The following is a 16,738-nucleotide window of genomic DNA, read 5'->3' on the forward strand; positions in this document are numbered from 1 at the left end:
GGAAATAATATGAAGCAGTAACTCTTTTCAGCACACACACAGAGGATACCAGCTGTATGTACACATAGTCCTACTCAGTTTCCAGGGTTATATTAAGTACCTGGCCAGGAAATATCTGAGTAATCTAGAAAGCTATTGGTAATCTAAATATTCATTGCGAGAGCCCAGCCTCAAGGAAGACACGCAAGTGAGGGAAGCAAGGAGGCATGATAGCACAATGAAACACACCTACTGAGAAAGAGGGATACAGACAGATGTGCACAGGAAACATGGGAAAGGAATGAACACTATTAACAAAAAAACAATGAAAAATAAGACATTCTGACATTAGGAAATTCTAATAAAGAAATAAGATGAGATATCGGAGTTTGCATGTTCTCCCTGTGTATGCGTGGGTTCTCTCCGGGTATTCCGGCTTCCTCCCACCGCCCAAAAACATGAGTGTTCGATTGATTGGTGTCTCTGAATTGCCCTTAGGAGTGAGTGCAAGCGTTCATGGTTGTTTGTCTCGTTTGTCTCTGTGTGGCCCTGTGATGGACAGGCGATCTGTCCAGGGTGCACCCCACCTCTCGCCCAATAACAGCTCGGATAGGCTCAAGCCCCTCGATCTAAATTGAATTAAGCGGGTATAGAAAATGAATGGATAAATTTAATAGAATTTCTATACTGAAGGGCCAAATCTGCTCTGTATTTCAATATGGCAGATAAAGGATCAGCCCAATAAACAATTCAAATATTTGTTTTGTTTTATGCATGCAGCTCAGTTTGAAAGGTCAAAGGGTGAGGGAACATTTTGTCATATTTTTCTCCTATCACATGTGACACTGTGGTGTCGAGAATAGTGCTAAAGATAGCATGAGCGAGAAAAGTTCACTGGAACACTGGGATTTGTAGTTTTTGATTTGTTTTTCTGAATCCTTTTTAATCACCCATGGTTGTTTGCTGGGTGTGTGTGATATAACGTAGCTCAGGTAAAGCGCTAATAGACCTGTCCTTTGGCTGACAAACAAAACAAAAAAGAGGGTAAAAAAAAAAGCAACAACATAATAAGCATATCTATGGTTGACACATCTGTGATTTTGGCAGCGGTGTTGTTTTGGCAATAACTGCTGCAATGATCTTGATTATACAGATTCACAAAAGCACAGAAAAGGACAAAGAAAAAAAAAAACATTCTACAACATACACGCAGATACATACATAATAGTCAAATAAATAAATGAGTTGAGGGCAGACTATGCAGGCTATGGAAATAATATTAAAGGCAGTCAAGGAAAATGCATTTGTGCTGCAAAGACATTAACATACAGCTATCCTGTTTGGCGCATTATGTTTGCGTGTGCACACCTGTGCGTCAGTATGCCTGCCCCTCAGATCTACAGGTCATTACAGTAACAAGCAATTAAGCCTGGCTTCAGAAGAATGACAATAAGTTACATTGCTCTGCCAGTCTCTCATGCTGTCGGAGTCTCTCCACTTGTGTGAATACATGTGTCTGACTAAAAGGATGAGGGGAACACTTTAGAGATGGTGAGGAAAAAAGCACCTATAATCTCAAATGAAGTTGTTTCTGTTCATTACAGTGGCCAAGTTAGGGTGGTAATTATAGCTGACGATAATTAAAGACTTAATTGGGCTTGATAAACAGTTGTTAATTGTTTACCGAATTGTTCGCACAAGGCAGAGTAACAATTAGAAGTTCTGTGGATTCATACATGTGTATTATTCACAGTTTGTCCCTGTGACATTCATCTTCCATCTTCTCTGTATCTGCTGAATGAACAGGTAGTATTTCATGGATATTTGACTTTATCTAAACACCTCAAACAATAGTGAGAGAAGAGATGAGTCGGGGAGAGAAAGAATGCTCCACTCCATCAGATCCCACAGAATAAACAAGTGACACACATAACCAAATTAATCACTAGTATGAGCATCAGCCACCACGTTTTCTTAGTAATTAAAAAACAGTCTTAACAGCACACATTCAATTATGTTCAAATGAGTGGATATAAGCAACTATTTGAACAGTTAAAACATTGAAGAGAAAGTAGATACACACAGTACTATACTGGGCTCAGAGGGAGACTAATTGTCATGAGATTTTATAATGTCTTGTGTTGGTATCAGTTCCACAATTGCAGCAACTGTAACAATAGTTTCTTCAAAGTTTGCAATATTTATTAAGTTTTTACTGTATCTTTTCAAACCCCAGTAGGAGTTCTCCTCAGTGGAAGTTAATATATTTGAACAGAGAGAATCTGTAACCATCAGCTTTGCTCCTACAAAGCTCGCTTTCTCCATTCATTATGCATGCAGCGTGTTGTTCTGTCCTATTTTTTGCTAGTTCTGCTGTGTTTTGCATTTCATACTGAACCAAGATTGCAATTAAAACTTGCTTCGCAGAGCTGTTAACAAATATCGCATCTGATCAGTTACATCCCCAAAATGTCCAAGCCATCGTATTCAATAAGTCATAGAAGGCGTTCCGTGGCTCATCCAAACACTATCAAATCAAAGAAGCAAAGCAGCATACTGCAGTTTCTGTTATATCAGTCTGTAACACTCAAAAGGGAATCCTCAGAGCCTCTAGGTTGAATCCAGCAGTCCATGAAAAATGCTGTTCAATATTTAATTACAAGCAACAAGAAAGTGACCAGTGAGATGAGAGAAACAATTTGGCTCAAGAGCAGCTGGCTGGTGAAAAGCACATTAATTGTTTATTTAAGTGTAATTGATTAAACCATAGCAATTCATCATGCCAGTCATGAAGACTGCAGTACAAACGCAGGCTTAAGACTGTTACTCTCACTGTGACTCTCAGTGAGAGTCTAAGCTTCATATAATGTTCTCAAAGACATGTGCTTTTGTTTTCCAGAATTCACGATCAAGGAAAATATCAAAGTAAACATCTGAACTTGCTCTGTTGACATGAAATATTCGACAACGGCACTCAAATTGATTCAAGTGGCTGTCAGAGAATCATATTTAAGTCATGATTTACTATAGAGGGATCCGAGACTGGAGGGATTATTTCTGAAGAAATCTCGACCCACTGGCTGAATTGGAAAAAGAGCGTGTTTAATTATTGTTTGAAGAGAGAGCACAACTTCAACACAACTCAAATGGACGGCTCTAACTTGTCTAATGTTAAATCAGAATTCTCACAAGTCTGAATTTTATTGATCCAATAAAAAGTTTTGACAAAATCAAATAAAAAATGCGATTTTGGATATCCAAAATGTAATTGTGTGTCCTCAGTTGGAAGCTGTTATTTTTAAAGGGATTCACTGTTGGAAGGAGAGATAAAAGACAGGAAGGAGCATGGGGTTTGAAATCATTCTCAGTAGGTGAGGAACAGAGTGGAAATAATGTGGAGGAGGATGCAGATGAACTTGAAGCCAGAGCAGGGCCGGAGAACGCGGCAGGAACAGACACAGTGACTGTTAGCGGTGTGAGTGCAGATGATTGCCACAGCATGGATTCTGCTTACTGGGAACCCGCAGAGGATGCCGTTCGCTAGGGGAATCGGGTGATGTCAGAACAAGGATGCTGATGTCAGAGACTCAGAGAGAATCTACAAACGGTGGCGACAAATTTTCATCGTGTCTTGTTTTCATAAAACTCTTTGATGGATACGGTGTCATCTTCTCTGTTTGATCAGAAAGCAAAGACACTCTGTTTTCAGATGATGAACAGCATGGGACAGAGGAAGCAGCGCTAAAGACCTGCAATATTTGAACTCATTTCAGCTGTTGCTTATGTCTGTTTATTTTTTTAATTACTTTATTTTACTTTGTTCTTGCTATTTTGTTATTGAAATTACACATGAGAGAAATTTTTAATAATTCATGAAACTTTATGTTTTGAAACACACATATTGGCACAGAGTGTAAAACTTCTAAAAAATCCTAATCAAGCTTAATACTTTGATAATTATGATTTTTACAGTATTTATTGAAAATACTGTACATTAAAGTTTAATTGTTTTCTAATTGTTATCATAAGTGTTGACATAAACATAGGGAGCTTATGTCTGCGAAATCAAAAGATGGTACTGTGATAGCAATCATCTTTTGTTAAGATGAAGAAATGCCCCCCTATTTTTAACTTTGAGTAACAGAATCTGCACAAGTACACTTGTTCACATTTAAGGGCTGAAAGTGAACCGGGTCTTTATCTTTCCGAAATCGATGTCACCATATATGGTGCAGGGTCAGTCATTTCATTCATTCATTCATCTTCCCTACCCATCCATCAATTTTCTATTTCCGCTAATCCATCTCAGGGTCCCGGGGGGCCTTGAATCTATTCCAACTGCCATCAGGCGAGAAGCGGGGCACACCCTGGACAGGTCGCCAGTCCATCACAGGGGAAACCCTGAGACAAGACATACAGCCATTCATGCACGCGATCAGTGTAACGTGCATGTTTTAGAGCTGTGGGAGGAAGGAGCGCTGGAGGAGAAAGTGCTAACCACCACATCACTGTGCAGCCCAGTGGTCAGTCCAAATGTGGCTCAATATGTCAATTGTCAGCCGATGCCGCCACAAATCCAAACGCACACTAACATTCTGGGACTTACCATAAAAATCTCCTCTTCCACAAGTTCGCTGTCACTACTTCTGGCAGAGAAGAAACCCTGACACCGCGTTCAACTCTTTGATTCTAAATGCTTGTTTCTTTGTGTGTTTTCTTTCTTTTTTTTGTCACAGAAGGCGTACAAGCGCCTATTAATGATCTTTCTCTGGTTCTCACGGCTGAGCCACAACACCAGTTTCTTTTACTCACTTTCAGTTTGGCTCATGGAGTGGAAGAATTAGAGGTTTGGTAAAGAAGACAGCAGAGATGAGGATTAGTATGTTGAAACATCACACTGTCATTGTGGGATGACGCATAAGTAAAGAAATATGTTAAGAAAGGTTGATCTCAGTCTGGTATTACTGGTGTCCTTCCTCTATGTTCTACCTGCAAGTTTCTTCAAACTTCCACCTGAAATGGGATTAGATTTTTTCATCAAGTTAGTTCAGGAATCTTGTGTGCATGTTTTTCTTTCCTCAGTTAGGACTGTGAGATTGTCAAAGGCCTCCAGGTTTTTGCTCTGAACTGCCTTTGGACTTGTTTTCTGCAGACCCTCCGGTCCTTCCAGATGTCATTCCTGCTGTTTCTTTGTCAGCTTGTTCAGCCTTTCATGCGGTGCTTTTGTTTCCTCTCTAAGACCTCCCTCTGCCTTTACTTCCACCCGTCTCTCCTCTTCATGCTGTCCTACAGCAAATCAGGTACTTGGAGGTGATTCATTATGTCAGAGAGTTCAGATAAGGTGCTCGTCTCCTAGTCAGCGGAGCTGGAGGCTGAAGAGATTTGAGTGGGACCTCTGGCTTCTGTAACCAGATGTCTGTTCCACTGATAGCACCTTGTGACTTGTTTTCTGTAAAAGTAAGATGTTGTCCTGAAAAAAAGATTTTCTCATATATTGAAAAGAAAAGAAAAGTTTATCCCTGAAAATCAATAGACGTGAATCTAAGAAGGCTTAAGTTAAGAATTGTGGTTGTCAGAAAATGCATCATGGTTATGAGAAAATAACATTTTGCCAGACACACATTTATTACTAAGTTAGGAACATTTCACATTTAACATTAATAAACTGCATGTTACAGTTGTTATCATAGCATCTTAATAAAATGGGATTGTAAATGCTTACTAAAAATAGATGATATTTACATACATTTGAACAAACTTTTTATAAGATATCCAATGTATTTTTACCACCATGGAATAGGTTTTGAACATATCCATCATAAATTACTCTAAATGTAGTATGACACAGAATAAGACTATTCTGTATAAGTATAAGAATAAGAATAAGTAAAATATGGATGTTGTGTCACCTGTAGATCAGCAGTCTACATAACAAATCACACATTTCTGGCTTATGCTAACAAACCAATCAGAAATCAGAATCGAAGCCGACTTACCCAGTTTGTTAAAGTGAAGTAAGTGTAGCTCAAATGTATCAGGAGTTCGTGGTAGTTCTGGTAAATTTCGCATTGATCCATATTCAAACACAATTGTGACCATTGAAAAAAGGCATGATGTGAAAGTCTTCCTGATAAATGTGCCCATCTGGTGTTTGTTCATACAGGCAGACACTGCCAGTAATTACAGTCAAAGAATAGGCCACCTCTATTTATTTTGTGTGCAACTGCATGCCTGAGGTTAAAAATGTTAAAACGGTCTCCATCACAATAATGTAGCGAAAAAGAATACTTTGGTTTTTTTAGCCCCAACACGATCGTTCTCTAATCATACTGACAAAAGTGTTGAGAATGGTGTCTACTCTGATGTGGAAATGCCCATATGAGTCACATTTCCCTTCTGTTGCTGCTTGTAAGGAGAGTAGTTTACAGAATGAGTTGTACAAACAGCTTTAATGAGTGTTTCAATTGGAGGACTTTGTGGTTATGACATTAATCAATCTAGGCAACGGAAACAGTTGCAACCGAAATAAACAACAGCAAATGCCAGCTTAAACCTAAGAAAAACACTTTTGTTAATAGACATAACTTTGCAGGAAATTTGACAGAAAGAAGAAGAAGAAGAATTTTGTCATCAACACTGAAAGTGCATTAAAGAAAAATCTGTTCAAGGGTACATCAAATAGTCAAGAAATTACCTCTTATTGTGTTTTCCTAAGCTCTTTTCCTTGACCTCGTTTGAAAACATCTTGAGGTTAAGGACAAATAATGGGAAAGGACTTAAGGAAAGATGAGGAGAATCTGACTACACAATAAAGAAACTGTACCATTCCATTTAAAAGGCAACGATCATTATAATTGTATTACTAAGGGTATGAAAGGACAGTCTTTGGATGGGATCAAATCAAAATGTATAAGTAAGTACATTTATCCCCTTTTGAAGTTTTGGCTCTGATATGAGCTGGTTTTGTGAGATGAAATGAAACGGTGCTTCTCAGAATGAATGATTTCCGTTTTGCCTGGGGTTCTCCCTCAGGGCCCCTTTGATAGGTTGAACACATTATGGTGTGTATTCTTAGCACACATCCTTTTCATGGTTCTGTAGGGTGTAAAGGGGCAGGGACAGCACCACAGCTTTACTCGGAAAGCTGAACATACAGTGGTGTTTTCAGGATTTTCTGTATATATACAGCATATGACCCAAAAAAAAACAGGTCACAGGTCACACAAAAAACCCAATGGACACATGTCTCTGTTACTATGGAGAAAACTTACTATGGAGAGTAAAAGACTCTAAAATGTATACAAACTTTCAAGCACCCAAACCTAATGTTCGCATTTGCTGCTATAACTAATAGTTTGTTACTGTTGGAAGGACCAAAGTATTCACCTAAGTCAGGGGTTCCTGGATATATCAAGCTCTCTGTGTCCATAATAGTTCAGCCTGACTTCAAATCTATGTCAAGGTGAAAATATTAAGTTATAACAGTGACAAACATATATCTTCTAAAAAGTTTCAGATTTTCTGTGCAGATCAGCTGTCCTGAAGGTCCTTGGTTATATTTATTGGATTCTCTTCAAGTGCTTGTATTTTGTGCTTGCAGCTATATGATAAAGGTGAAACTTCTTATTTCATGTAATAAAAGCAATCTAAAATAAAAATGAAATAAGATCAAGTAAAAAATTTTTAAAAAGCCAGTTTGAAAAGGAATAAAGACAGGGCAGCTGCTGTTTTAATCAAAAGTTCTCTCAAAGATACCTCAAAGGACTTTTGGTTTCCAGATTTTTCTTAGAAATGTATTGTTTCTCATTAGCTTCCAGTGCATATTCACAAATGCTGACTGATCGTGTCTGTAAAACAAGTGTGACCTGCTCATTCCCACACCAGCTCAAAAAAACATTAAATCACAATTTTGAGTCTGCTACTTTGGTTAGGGTCAATAAAGACTCTTATTTGTGGCAGCTTTAGAAAGGAAAATGCCATCTCTGCAGCAAACTCCAGATAAATGACAAGAAAAAGCACGGAAACACATTCACATCCACGCGCACACGCAGTCACATAAGCACGCAACAATCACTGTCCATTCTGGTCTGCAGATATATCAGTTATGCTTATTCTGCAAACAGATTTATGCTCTGGGGTGAACTAAGGTCTAGATTAATTTGGCACTGGCATATCAGGTTGACAGATTGTGTATGACTGTGCATGCGTAAGTGTGTAGATGTACCGCTGTAAGTAGGTTTATGTATATTGGCGTTACAGGGTAAAGGGTAGGATTCATATGAGGTGTGTGTGTGTGTGTGTGTGTGTGTGTATTAAAAGCAAATGAAAGTTCTCATGTTTGATTTCAATGTACAGCAGAAAAATGGCCTGTCACGGTGCCTCTGACACAAACAAATGGCTGTTGAGTGCACAAGAACATAAACACACATTTCTACTTTGCTGCAATCCCACCTTTTCTCTCATATGAACACTTTTCTCTATATTTCATTGTTAAAAATAATTATCCAGACAGAAAGCAGAGGGGTGAGAGGAAAGTGTTAGAGAATCCTTAGGTGAGCACAAGCAAAAAATATACATACATATACACACAAACTGTGAGTATAAATATAAAACGTTTCTGTGCAATCTTAGCAAATACCAATAATTTATTATGTCAATCTCATCACCCTGCGAGAACTTAAATGAAGGCTCCTCTCAGTGATTTGATCATTTCCTGGAAATGACTTTAAGCCTACAAGGAAGATCAATACCATAGCACACACATGCACACTTAGAGAATCACTGGATCGATATATATCAATTCCCTCTCAGTTGATTTTAGTACAAGAGCGTCCTGTTAGCTTTTCCTTGAGCCTTCTCTCCTCTTCACCCATTTTGTGTACGAGCCACATACCTGCAAATGGAACTAAGAAAAGATGTCTTTCCAGTTATTTGTGCTCATTTACAACCCTAGTTTCTAAATAGGTGGGACATTGTGAAAAGTGTCAATAAAAACAGAATGCAATAGTCTGCAGGTCTTAAAGGGCAATGCATTATTCACAATAGCACATTGAAAATGTATCAATGATTAAAAGTGAGACATTTCACTACTTCATGGAAAATATTAACAAGCCAACTGGTCCCCACTTGTCTTTAGTCTCTTTAGAGGATGCAGTATATACAATATTTTATATCTTAATTACTCTGTCCACAGAACAGTTTTCCACTTTGCCTCAGTCCATTTTAAATAAGCACTGTTCCAGGGCTAAATTCTTTTCATGATAGAGCTTTAACCTGCATTTGTGGACTGCACAATGAACTGTGTTCACGGACAAGGATTTCTAAAAGTGTTCCTGAGCCCACGCAAAGATTTCAATGACGGAATCGCATCTGTTTCTAATGCAGTGCTGCCTGATTGCCCGAAGATCACAGGCATCCAAAATTGATTTTCTTGCCGGATCCTTCGCACACAGAAATGTCTCCAGATTTTCAGAATCTTTTGATGATATCATGTAGTTTAGATGATGAAATATCCAAAGTCTTTGCAATTTGACATTGAGAGCCATTAACCTTAAACTGCTCACAATTTGTAGATGCATTTTTTTGCAGATTCCTTAACTGCCGTCTTTACATTCCCTCTAAGATTCTCTTTTTATACTCCATCGTTTCACTGACCTGTTGCTAATTAACCCAGCTAGTTGCAACAAGTCTCTTTGGCTGTTTCCTTTCAGTATCACTTATTTTTTTAGCTTTCTGTTACCCTTTTCAACTTTTTAAGACTTTTTAAAGTCTTAAAAAAAACTTTTAAAGTCAAGATGAGCTGATATTTTTTATGAAATAGAAAATTGTTTCACTTTCAACATAAAATATGAGTTAATGATATCTTTAAGTCTTTGCATTCCGTTTTTATCAGACAACATCCCAACTTTTTTTGGAACTGGGGCTGTATATTTGACTATTTTTATGCATTATGCCTTTTGAATTCTTAAGAGCTAAAATATTGGTTTTTGAGATTTTCTGTTTTTTGCACATTTAACTCAGTATTACATCTCTTTTTGGAATTCGGGCTGTAGTTTTAAAATTCCCTGGAAGTAGCTGTAGGATTATTGATGATGATTATGTGCATTTAAATTTGCAAGGCAATGCAAAGCTAAATTCTCCTCTTTCCTGTATTTTTATCCCACCACTCTTTTCATCTCACTTGTGTTCCTGTGTGCAGGTATATTACTTAAGCAAATTGCAGCCAACAGAGTCTGTCACAGTATGACCCAGGACTCACCAAACAGAAAAGAAGCTCAGAGAAAAACTCAAATAGAGGGGATGAAGGGGGAAATAAAGTAAAGAAGGAAAAGTCTGAGCAGAAGTAGGAGAGCAAAAAAAAAAAAAAGGCTGGGACAATACATGAGCAGGCAAAGAGAGGAGGAAGAGGAGAGTATGGACAGAAGGAAGGAAAGAAGAAGAGAAGGAGAGAAAGAAGTGACAACCTCAAATTAAATTCCCATCATGTCAGTGTAGAACAGAATTCAATAGTGTTTATTGGCAGCCCCTAGCCTCAGGGAAATTACATTCTGAAGCAGAGCATGGCATGAACACTCACACACACACACACACACACACACATACATACACAAGCAAGTGAGCACATCTATTGTACACAGCACTGTGCATGTCTCCAGACCCAAAAATGGCCTTCTGGCTGATGTGAACATGCAGACAGGCAATTTATCCCCTCAGGTCCATGTGCCATTTGCACAGTGCATGAGTGTGTGTATCTGTCTGTCCTTGTGCTATTTGAGTCTTTATATGTGTTTATTTGAACTTTCTTCTACACGTGCACAGTTATGCTGGTGTACAAAAGTCTAAATTTTAGGACCTCAGGTTTTTGGGCTGTCAATTGCCATTTTCTCTGCACTTAGACTCACCTTATTTGCCATCACATTACATTCACAGGTTTTATATTATAGTGCCTGAATTAAGTGTGTCCCCAGGCTCAAGCTGCCATGAGCACAAGGCTTCAGTGGATTTGTACAACCTCCAAAAGCCGCAGCAAAGGCAGCATGCTTTAATGGGATGCCGTTTAACAGTTTTATGCAGAGCACATGTAGAGGCTATTATTGCCGATGTCTCTGGGATGCAGATTCGCTCTAAATTGCTAACAGTCTGGCATTCTCTCGATCCACCCTCACCCCCACTTCTCGCGTTTTATCTCTGCCCCCCTAACCCTTTATGACTTCACTTATGCCTCTTTCTTGACTCTCATTCTCCACTCCAATCCCTCCACTCATTCTTTCCATCTCTCTCTTCCTCCAGGAATGCACTGAGAGGGCTTTAGGTTGCTCAGTGGAGGATCTGAAGTCTCTTTTCTACTGCGAGCTGTGTGACAAGCAGTACCTGAGACACCAGGAGTTTGACAACCACATCAACTCCTACGACCATGCACACAAACAGGTACAGAGGATGCATCTGACACACAAACATACACTCATACACACATGCTATGTTGTGGCACAGACATACAAGCAGACATTATTATGATCTCTTGCAGGCGAATTTGGGTGTGTCACTGTGGCATTATGTGTGCTGACAGGAAAGCTATTCTATATTGCCATGCCAATCTGACCACTAGGTACTGTTTCCAAGCAGTATAAGTGTGACAACTGCATGATCTCTTACAAGCACACACTAAACAATAAAGTTTTGTGTTTTTCAGGTCAGTTTGTGATACAAAACTGGAAACATATTATCCATGAATATAAGAATCAAACTATTTTTACTGGTAAAGTAGTGGTAGTTGTCATTTTCTTAATTAACATCTACAGTTAAATATGGATTTTTTGCATACCCAGCCCACTGAGGATGATTATGAAGTCAAAAACTGAAAAATGTTTGGACAATATTCGGACAGTTTGTGGTGTGATGCCATCGTCCACATTCATCTACCGTGTTTTAAGCATTTCTGAACATTTAATAGCACAAATATGTGACAGGTTCACATAAACCAAACTATATGCACGTTACAATGTTCACGGACAATTTTGGCACCTTAAAATTAAAGCAAATTTGCTATGTTTGAGCCTCCATCACAGTTTCATGTCATGCAAAATGTTGTTTTCTCAGAAAGTGCTTCACTGTTACTGTCTTTAGTGTTTAATGAGAAACTGCCAACTGCCAACTTAAAAATGCCAACTGCGTTGCCAACTATAAAGAATTTAAATTTTTCATGTATTACCTGTGATATGTGCTAAGCATTAACAAATAAGTTATTCATTAACAAAGACCTGTACAATATGTTAACAGAAATAGTAAATAAAAAAAAACACTTGAGCTCCAACTGACATTTGGAAATGGTAAATAAAACCATTATCAAAAATGCTGAAAAAATTACAATAACAAAATTTAGAATAGAATAATGTATATATCATTATTAATTTATTTATAGTAGATTCATTTGGAAGGGATTTCCTTATTCAAACAGTAATGTAAACCACAATCACACACACAAAAAGGGATGTTGTCCCATTATTGTCTGGTGATGCAATTGTTTTCCTCAGAAGTTATTTTAAAAAAGATCATCAATTAACTTCTATGAGGCTCGATCTGAAAAGCTTTTTTTTAGTAAGGTGGGATTGGGTAAAATTTGTGAGATGTGAAAAACCTTTTTATTAAAATGATAAGATGGGATGAATCAGGTAAAAATTACTCTGATATCTCATTTGTAAAAAAAAAAACTGCTACAGAGCTCATGGCTGTAGACACACAAATGTCTTCCTTTGGCAATGCTCCTCCTTACTATCAGCTTTTATGAATATCATCTCTTGTTTTTTCCGTTATCATCCCAGTAGGCGAATGTACAAACAGCATAAAGTCTTCTTTAGATAATATTCAAGGCAAAGCAAATCTAGAAAAAATCAGCAAGCGCCAAAGTGATAAATGATGTTCTTTGAGCTGTTGAAAATGTCTCAGAGACAGATATTTATGCAGGGAAAACAAAGTGAAATTTACAAATGACATTGGAAACAATAAGCAAAGCAACCATAAGGAAAAAAACATAATGTGTACAGAATTTCATATTACAAGCCTCATATTCAGAATACAACCGTTTGCTTTCTCTCTCTACAGCATAATTTAGAGCAGCTGATTTGTATGTATCCGGTACATAAGTATGCTTTTACAATTCACTTTACTCCTCAATTTGTACTTCTTTCAAAAGAGAAATAAATATTCAGCATCAAATGAACCATGGCGCTGTTATTCCTAGCTCAAACATAATGCTAATACTCCAGTTTGGACAGGATGAGGCCACTGGACATTTAGAAAAAGCCCAGGCAGCAGATTTTCTCCAGTTTTCACATCCACATTCATAGACAACCTCCACTCTGGACAAACAAGCTAAAGGTTTGGCTCACAGCTCATTCTCCTACAGCTATCCTTTCTCAGGCCAAAACATATATACACATGCATAAACATACAGACGTGCACTTACCCGTGTACACACTTGTCCTCAAACGCAGGCAATCTCTCATCCAAGCCAAGCCGCCTCCCACTTCTGAACGCCCACACTGTGCATCATGAAATAAACATTGAATAAAACCGTTCACCCTCTGTCATTGTTCTTTGAAACTGAATTGAAGCAACTGCAGGCCAATGTTAATGCTTTGTTTTAGCCAGCGGCAGGCACATGAAACAGGCTGCATGATGCTCTGAGCTGACAGTAGCCAATGGCACCGTGGGAACACACAATCCCAAATACAAAGATGCATGTACTCTCGGCCTGCGTAGCAGACAACAGATGAAATTCTAGCTGAAAACGGCTTTCCTGCAGGAGTATTGGCTTTGGAGAATAGAAGCTGATTGCGTTTGCTCTAACTTCTTCCTTGTCATCGATTTAGAGATAAACATGTCTGAATGCAGGGCTTTGCCAACTTGTATTGCTCATTATAGACACTGCTGATTACAACAGAATCCCTGACTGTCTTAACTAAAAGAGCCATCAGCCCTGTTTCATGACCCATCACATGCTACCTGGGAACCTCATTCTAAGGCCCTGGTGGATTTGACTCTGCTCTGATTCATCCATAGCTGCCTCAGCTGAGCTCTCCTTAACAGACAACTCATAGCAATACTGACATGTTGGAGAGCAGGCATGAAATTCCTTTCTACATGACATTGTCTTTGATGATAAAAGTATCTACTTTTGAGTAGGAAAGGCAAGAATGTCCTTGTGTTCAGTGAAAATGTTACTGTGTGCAACATTTTGCTTGGCTCTAAATATAGCTACAGGTTTGCGTGCGGTGGGACCTCTTTTAAGGGAGAACAATAACCTGGCAGGTGCAAGAGGTAGCAGGAGGTATTCATTCTCATATACTCCATCTTTTCCAGACTCCTCTTTTTCTTTCACTTACTGCCAGGAATGGCTTCCCTTTCCCTCTCTCTGACAAGTAGTTCATTATGTGTGCCTCTGTGCTTGAACAAGATTAATATTTCCCATAGATTAGTAAGGCATCTAAACCACTCAAAGCTTGCACCACACACACATGGACATATGATCACAAACATCTAAAATGCTCAAGCATCTAAGACGCGTGTGTTTCAGAGATCCAAACCCACAGTCTCAGTGGCACATACCCTCATGTTATCTTCAGTGAGCTGAGAGTGGGATGTTAAGCATCGCATGATAATGTAAAAAGACACCAGCTTGTGTGAGACTCAGTTGAGATTAACCTGACAACTCAGCTCCTGCATTAGATCTGGGTGTGAAAAAGAGTGAGTGTATAAATAAATGTGATGTATGGGGAGCTAATCTGATGAGTCCATGTTTGACTGTGTGTGTGTGTGTGTGTGATACACGTTGCGAGGGCGGATAAGAGCGTAACATAATCTAAAAGTGCGTGTGGTGTAATCCTGTTGCAATTTGTACTACAAGATACATTCCCAAATAAATGAAGTAAGCATCTAATCCTGAGTTCATAAGCCACGGATGGATTTCACTCAGAAATAACCGAAATACACTGAAAACCTAGAGGAAGATGGGGGGATGGTGGTGCATGATATTGCAGCTATTCCCTCCTTACCCTTCAGACATACACAGACAAAAAGAAGCACACTAATGTTGTGCATATGCACACATACATACATACATACATACATACATACATACACACACACACCTGCCAAGTATGAATAAAGGAAGGATTAAAGGGTGTCAGAAAAGGAAACCAGAGAGAGATTCATGAATAGTTGTTTCCCCAGGAGGCTGCTGCACCCATGACTATAGACTATACATCAGCAAGCACCCACGCAAAACTTAGAAAAAAACAAAAAAAAAACATTGACATGTATAAAAACAGAGCTAATCAATAATTGTCCTCCACTATAATGGTGGTGAAGACCCACCAGGGTCCTCTAAATGAGATCATTCTGAGTCTGGCACTCTTCTTCTGTTGTGTTTAGTGCATTTCAGTTTGTGTGTGTCATGATTTGTCAGACATAATCAAGCAGTCATAGACAAAGCCGAGTCTCACTCCCAATTCATCACATACCAACATTTGTCAAAACCCCTTGGCATCACATTGTAAAGCACTAAGCACCCTTTGGCATTTTATTCAAAGTGCAGGGATGATGCTGTGAAAGAGCGTGTTTTAAGCCCTTCACCATTTGTGACAACCCTGGAAATAACACCACATTTTACATGGCCATGTCAAACACATTCTCCTCTGCAGTAAGTGCATTGAACTGATTACGTCTTTTCCCCATCACTCAAAGAGAAACAGTTTGAATCTCCACTTTAGACGCTATAAAAAAAGGGTCTAAATGAGGGCTGAGAAATGAGAAAAGAGGAAATGAGAACTGTTATAGTGACTACCTGATATGCTGCTTATGGCTTATGGCTGAGCTCAAACCAAATATAGCGAGAATGAACCAAGTTCACTGCTGATTTCAGAAAAGGAGAAGCAGAGGAAGAGTAAAAGAGTGAAACATAATTTAAGTCTTCATTAATAAAACAATAAAGCTGGTTTTGTAAGTATTGTAGCATAAATCCACATACATCACAAAAAGACACCGACGAGCTACCGAAGTGGATGATGAGTTTGATACTTAAAAGCATATTTAGAATTAAAGTAGCCTGCAGCATCAGTGCTACATTTACAGTTCAGATTGACCTGAGCACCCAGGCGTCTGTCGTTTTCCAGCAGGTTTCCTAAGTTTAAAACATTTGAGTTCTGGCTGTGAAGTTGTGTATCTGTCTTTAATGGTTGCTCTCACCAGCTGACTTCAAATCAAACACCTAAGACTTTCGCAAAGCAAAAAGGCACGCAGGTTATCAGTGTCCTGATCAATACTTACACTTTTACAATTTTACAACAAAGGCTCCAATTTACATTTACATGTTCTTATGTCTTTATGTGGAAACAGGACATAGACCTGCGATGTTTTGCTACATGACACATTAAAAGCATGTTGCACGCTGTGTTTTTGATCTCCTCTAAACAGGAGGAGAATAAACAATAAAATGATGACTCTAATACAAGAAACCACCTTGATGTAAGCCATCAGACACAATGTGTCTTACCACTTGTTACCACTTGTGGAACTGGGGTGCATGCATTTATGAATTTTTAATTTGTGTGCTACTGATTTACTGTTATCTGTTCATTTTTACCAACTTATTACATAAGCAATGAGCTGTTTTCACATTTTCATGTGTCTAACTGTTGTCAGCATACGGGGCAGCTGAAAGGACAAACTCTCACCAGCACACACACACATGATCACTCGACCA

At 38.6% G+C, this 16,738-nt stretch overlaps 1 protein-coding gene across 1 annotated transcript in view; it reads left to right on the top strand.

Annotated features, from left to right (window-relative positions):
• znf804b (zinc finger protein 804B) overlaps positions 1-16,738 on the top strand; it is a 45,688-nt gene that overhangs the window by 19,945 nt on the left and 9,005 nt on the right. Inside the window, exon 3 of the mRNA XM_072394355.1 lies at positions 11,269-11,406. Coding sequence (XP_072250456.1) covers positions 11,269-11,406 — 138 coding nt within the window. The remainder of the gene's footprint in view (positions 1-11,268; positions 11,407-16,738) is intronic.

The sequence above is a fragment of the Leuresthes tenuis genome, unplaced genomic scaffold (genome assembly GCF_036924035.1).
Source record: "Leuresthes tenuis unplaced genomic scaffold, fLeuTen1.0.hap1 SCAF_10, whole genome shotgun sequence".
In the NCBI taxonomy this organism is placed as follows: Eukaryota; Metazoa; Chordata; class Actinopteri; order Atheriniformes; family Atherinopsidae; genus Leuresthes; species Leuresthes tenuis.